Source organism: Cornus florida, unplaced genomic scaffold, assembly GCF_030987335.1.
Source record: "Cornus florida cultivar Cherokee Brave unplaced genomic scaffold, ASM3098733v1 CherokeeBrave_3.0.0_Hap2_Chr09, whole genome shotgun sequence".
Lineage (NCBI taxonomy): Eukaryota > Viridiplantae > Streptophyta > Magnoliopsida > Cornales > Cornaceae > Cornus > Cornus florida.
This window is the reverse complement of record NW_026775579.1, coordinates 83,884,143-83,890,587: the sequence shown is the minus strand read 5'-3', so window position 1 is coordinate 83,890,587 and position 6,445 is coordinate 83,884,143. Positions and strand designations below refer to the sequence as shown.

Here is a 6,445-nt window from a genome sequence, read left to right as displayed (position 1 = left end):
ATGGCCTGATCATAACTAGAGTATTGCGAGATTCGGATGATAAATGTAATGGGCATCAATGGGATGGGAGATATGTCTTACATCGAATTCGAATGAAAAATATAATGAGTATAAATGAGTTGTGTGTTAATCCCACTTAACAGTTTAAACTTTTGGTCAAATCGTGACTCGATTCTTCATTAACTATTTTGCTGTCATCGAAAGACTTTAGTACGTGATACTAATATGATTTCAATATGTTACTACAAGTGACAACAACTATTAATGATTAGATTGTATCAAACACATTTATGATAATTCACACGTGTAAATTACAAACTTTTCATCATTACTTAAGTAATATTTTTAAAAGTTTAACTTAATAATATAAATATTTAAATTTTAAAAATAATTTGATAATTTTTTTAAAAAATCAAAAAACATACTGATTCGTCACTCTTAAATATTGTAGTTTATAAAATTATTTTTTAAATTTTTCTTTAATTTCTCTTTTATTCTTCAATTTTCTTTTTGAAAATCCTCACGAGGACAAAAAAAAGCAAATAATGTCACACGAGGTGACAAGTTTGATACATGTAGGGTCAGGCTTACAACTGTTCACTTTTCTTAACCGGATGTGTGACTGATACAAGCAGAATTAGTGTGATGGCAGTCATCATTTTTGTGTAATTGTTTATTGTCACCATCGTGTTAGCTTACCTTTTTAGTATTATTTTTATCTTTAGAGTGTTTAATTTATAATTTTTTCTAACTTTCTCTATTAACTATTCGAATTTGTGCCGAAAGCTTGTTGGGTTACAAATGACATCCTTTTCTATTATAAACTCACACCATCTACAAAAACTTTCTAGTAGTCTGCAATGAAAACCTCTCTAACATTTTAAGAATATTTTTATTTATTTTTAACATTTCATAATTATCTACATATTCCGAACTCGTATTTAGAGAGTTGAACTATACTACTTTGACTAATAGTTTCATTTATTTATTTTACTTCGACAAGAAACATATTACACGTGTAAGATTATTGATTAATTGTATAGTTCTTATAATTTGGATATGTGATATATTTCATTAATTAATGTGGTTAAGTAAATATATATCAGATTAATATTACATTATTTGGTTAAACTTATAAATTACCTTTTAGGTAATTAATTTATTGGAAAAATGTTTTCCTATTTATTCCTTAGTTTGATGAAAAATAGAATTAAGGTTACTAAAAGGAAAATACGTCATCTCTCTGTCATTATAAAGTGCATATCCCTCATCAATTATGTGTGCTAATAAAACAATACATATAAAGTTTTATATGTGTAAAAGGTCAAAAAAGATAAATCAGTTTTCACGTTTTGCCTATTGTTTGGAGTTGCGCTTAATTCGTTATTAAAGGATCTCGACGTTGAATTTGATCTCAACAAGGTTTGTTATTATGGATCGAAGTATATATATCTAATTATATATATTTATGCTTTATAGGAATGTGAAAATAATGAAGTTCTAAGATTTTTGAAATTCAAGTTTATTTGTGATGAATGCTTGACATAAATTATTAAAGTTTATAACATTCGTTTTGTCTTGAAATTTAAATGCTCGACCTTTTATTGTGGAAGGCAAGAAAGTACCACCAAGATACAATCTTAGTTTTCTTGTTTTTTTATTTTATTTTATTTTATATATTAAATTTTATGCACTAGTGGCTAAATTTGCAAATTTCAAAAAAATTGGTTAATTTTCAATAATGGCTTTAATATCTATTACAATTTTTGCATGATTTCAACAAAACCGATTTAGAAATGGACAACTATTTTTCACATTAAAAAGTTATGAGTCAAAAAATAATTGAAGGATACTAATATGATTGCAATATGTCAATAGTTGATGCACCCATGATTGTATGAATTTCATTAGTGTAATGTGAGTGTATTATGCATTTCTGAGTACAAGGTTAAAAAAACAATAATGGTAAAAAAAGAAGAAAAAGTACCCATGTTAATAAATTTGGACCGACTAGAAGTAGGCCAACTGGATTGAGCTGGTCAAGTGAAAATGTTTATATTTAAAATTGGATCTTTTGAAACAATTGGTTTTTTTACCATACCTTTATTATAATTAGAAAAGTTAACGTGTTTGAGTTGACCGATATTATTTAATTGGGTCCAATTGACAAGTGAAAATGTTCGTATTATAAATTGAACATCTTGAAATTACCTAACAGTTTACTATTAATTTGAACTTAATTTTGAAGCAAAATGACAATTTTATCTTTCACTTGGACGAATAAACAATAGGTACTTTTTCTTCAACCGACCAGAATTGGTTCCAAACATCTAAAATCTCATTTCAAATTATGAAATCATTTCATTCCAAAAACAGCCTAGTTGTTATGCATTCATTTATTGAAGAAAATGGTCAAAATTTGCTTTTTCTCATACAATAGAATTGACAAGGAAAAGAGGCCAAATAATAATATCTGAGGAGGTGACAAGTTTGATACTTGTAGGCCCATGTTTTGATCACTGTTCACTTTCTCAACACCCAATTTTCACTGAAACCATCATGAAGCAGGGAATTAGTGTGATTCCAGTAATCATTTTTGTGTAATTGTTTATTCCCACCATCATTGTCTACACTATTTGTGTGCTACTTCCATTTATCTATCCTACATTTGCGCTTTTTTTTTTCTTTTTTATTTTTCAAAAATAATTTCAAACCTACATTATCAAGAGAATCTATTCCCAGGTTAGCATCGTACACGGTCATCAAATTCGTGAAAATGCGCACACATCTATACGTATTGTGTTCGTGAAAATGCCCACACGTCTATACATATTGTGCACAGATGGCTTTGATAAGCCCGAAGATATTTATGGAAGGAAGGAAAAATGTTTATATTCAAAAATATAATGAATGGTAGTTGGTTCAACGGTACTTTTTGTTTTGGATGGGTTTGGTTCTTTTGTTTAGTTAGGCTTGGCGGCTGAGCCTTTTTTACCGTTGGACTTTTGGTGGTTTTCACCTTCTTCTTGTACAGTGTTTCTTCTCTTTAAAAACGGTTTGATATACTAGTATCAAATATATATATATATATATATAATGAGAATTTTATATAGAGAAAAGGATGAAGTTGAGTGATAGAAGGTTTAATCCTTAAGATTCAAATTAAGAGTGTAATTTGAACTTAATTTGAATGGACGAACTCAAAATACCTTCTAAAACTAAAAGTAAAAAAATAATAATAATAAAGATAACCCCCCCTTTTTTTTTTTTTTTTTATCTCCTAATTGGTACTCACACACACATGCTTTCACTAACACTCAGAATTCATCCCTGACCTCGAATTCATCCCTTTAGAAAGTAGGGACCTCGAATCCATCCCTTTAGAAAGTAGAGACATGTTGATAAATTAAAGACATGTTGATAAATTAAAGATAACTTAAAATTAACAAGTTTTTTTTTTTTTTTTTTTTCAAACACGTATATCGACCCCACAATATACTTACCATTTAAATCAGGAGTATAATTCCAAAACTAGACCTGAAGGACTTACCCGGATCCCTGAAATTGCCAAGTTTAAAAAGCTCAATTCATAAATAGCACATCCCTCAGCACACAGGACATTTTTGTGCCACATGAGGTGATCCCAAGTCCAAGAAGAAAACAGAGAAAACACATCAAAAATTAAAAGCAGCATGGAGAAGCCGAACACTAGTTTACCAGTACATCAAGATTACAAAAGCCTTGTGCAAGATATATATATATATATATATATATATATATATATATATATATAGTACTGTATATATATCTATATATACACAGTACTCAAAACCAATTACTAGTGGAGTGGAGATATATAGTCAAACAAAGACCCTTGGAACAGAATCAACTGGCTTGCAGTCCACCTCCCTCAGCACTGTCTTCAGTCCTTTGCCACCACCATTCGCCAGTGGATGTATACCATGCGCTGGCCCTGTCATGTGCACCCGGTTCTTTCTCTCCTCCTCCATCGATATATTGTAACGCTTCTCCAGATCTGCATATATACATATACACACACACACACATGTATATCAAACCATTAAAAATCAATCAGAAAAATCCATATTTAAAATTTCAAAGTTGCCCTTCAAAATTTAATTCATTATTATGAAAGTAGTAGAAATCAGTAGATAATATAAGGGGGTTTATTTACCTATATATGTACATATACATTGGAGCATCGAATTAATTACCTACTTCAATTTGAATGAAATTTAGTTAGATCTAATTTCAAATCCAAGCAGACGAACATTTCATTTTTGTCCATCGAATTTGAATGAAATTTAGTTTGATCCAATTTCCAATCCAAGCAGACGAACATTTCATTTTTTCTATGGCTGGAAGCATCGAATTACCAACTTCGATTTGAATATAATTTTGGTGGATTCAATTTCAAATTCAAGCAGATGATTCGGTACTCCCAAAAGTATCGTTTATGTATTTCAAATTGAAAAAATTTGGTACTCCCAAATTCGGTACTCCCAAAAGTATCATTTATGTATTTCAAATTGAAAAAATTCAGTGCTCCCAAACGACACGTTTATTTATTTGACCTCTAAATCTAAATTTTCTCAAATTCCAAATTGAATTATGTTTATTTTTAGTATAATAGAAGGTTAGAGAATTAGAATTACCCTCCGCAAGGTGCTCATAAACCTGGCCATCCCTAGTGAGAGCCATCATCACTTGTGGCAACCCAAGAGGGAGATTGTCACCCTTATCAACCTGCCAGAAGTGGAACACTTTGCCATAAGTCTTGCAAACCTTCTCCATATCCTTGCGCTGGATCGCGCCGGGAATGCCCGGCATGAACAGCCTCCCACTCTTCACCTCGTACTCGTGGGAGTGCCACATGCACTTCTCCGCGTCCGGCAGCGTCAAAAACAAGTCCTCGGACACAATGTACTCCAGACCGATGAGCCGGGCATCGGCTTCGGGGCTGTCGTATATGAGACACTGCCTCATTTCCTCATTCTGGTGCCCACAGAAGTGGTGAGCCTCCACTTGCCGTGTCATGTCATGCGCATAAAAATGAAATCTAACATATAGTGTAATTCGACAACAAAATGAGTCATCAAGATTGTTTAGCGTAACAAAATTATCAATAACAAGAACATGAACAATTAATTACTTAGGCTCGTTCATGACATATCAAAATTTTTAGTTTAAATTCATATCAACAAATTAGTGATATGGTGTATTTTGGTGATATTGTGTATTTTGGTGTTGTAAAAAAGAATTAAAATAAATTTTTAAATTTTTTTTTAAAGAAAATTCTAAACATAAGACCCTAAAACACATTACATGCCAAACAGGCATTTAAATTTTTTTTTAAAAAAATAAAATTAATTAAATCGAGTAATGCTTAATCGTTATTTTGTGCATAATTGTCACGCCAGTTAGTAACAAAAATCGATAGTAACAAAATTATCAATAACAAGAATAGGAACAATTCATTACTTAACCAAATAGGCAACAATTCATTCCTACATCTCTTTTAATATGAGAGAGGTTGGGTGTTCGAGTCCAGTGAATGCATGAAAACGAATAATAATATAAAATCTGATATCGATAACAAAAGCCGATCTAGACTTACGCGCAGAGGTGTTGGTGGATTTTGTTGACGGGTTCGAAGCCTTGGATGGTGGCTGTGGCGGTCTCGAGGAGGGCCGTGCCGGTGTGAGTGGCCTCGCCTGGTATCTCTCTATGGGTTGACATGTTCACGCCTTTCATTTTCTCTCTCTCTTCACACACACACACTGATCACTATGGGCTGGCTTTAGTACGTTTTGTTTAGTTGTGGGGTTTTAAAGCTCGAAAGTGAAATTGCATGCAGTTCCACACGTGGCACATTTGGTCTGCCACGTGGCAGTAAACGTGTTTGCTGTGGAACGACTCTCACGATCTCTGTTCCTATTTCCTCTGCACAACAGAAACTATCATATAATTACGAGGCAATTATTATATAATTTATTTTTAAAATTTATCCAAAATTGACATGTATTCCAGTTTTTCTCTTTTTAGACTATTTATATTTAAATGAGTCTAATTTGTTTTTAGAAAATTGAAATTTTTTTTTTCATTTTATATATTTGACTTTCAAACTAATTACTCTATCAATTTTTTTTTTTAGTAAAATACTCGTAATTAGTCTATCTTTTAAAAGTACAAAGCATTATTCAAACAAATTATTTGACTGAAAAACAGTGATGATACTTTATTGACTTGTGTTAATAGATTTTTTAATTTTTCGTATAATTAAAATCATAGTTATAAATTAATTTTGTGGAATTTAAATTTAATTAAATTAATTATAAGATAAATATATAATATAATAACTCTGCCTTACTTTGTCCACGGACCATTGAACTAAAAAATTGGCAACCACAAATTGGGGGATTAG

General features: G+C 31.2%; 1 protein-coding gene across 1 annotated transcript; it reads right to left on the bottom strand.

The window, feature by feature from the left end:
• Positions 1-3,860: 3,860 nt before the first annotated feature.
• Positions 3,861-6,180, bottom strand: LOC132273400 (oil body-associated protein 1A-like). Its single transcript, XM_059774354.1, has 3 exons — positions 5,639-6,180; positions 4,677-5,080; positions 3,861-4,036 (listed from the first exon to the last, which is right to left on the bottom strand). Exons 1-3 carry the CDS (start codon positions 5,773-5,775, stop codon positions 3,861-3,863), a joined length of 717 nt encoding a protein of 238 aa, XP_059630337.1. The 5' UTR covers positions 5,776-6,180.
• Between the last annotated feature and the right edge of the window lie 265 nt (positions 6,181-6,445).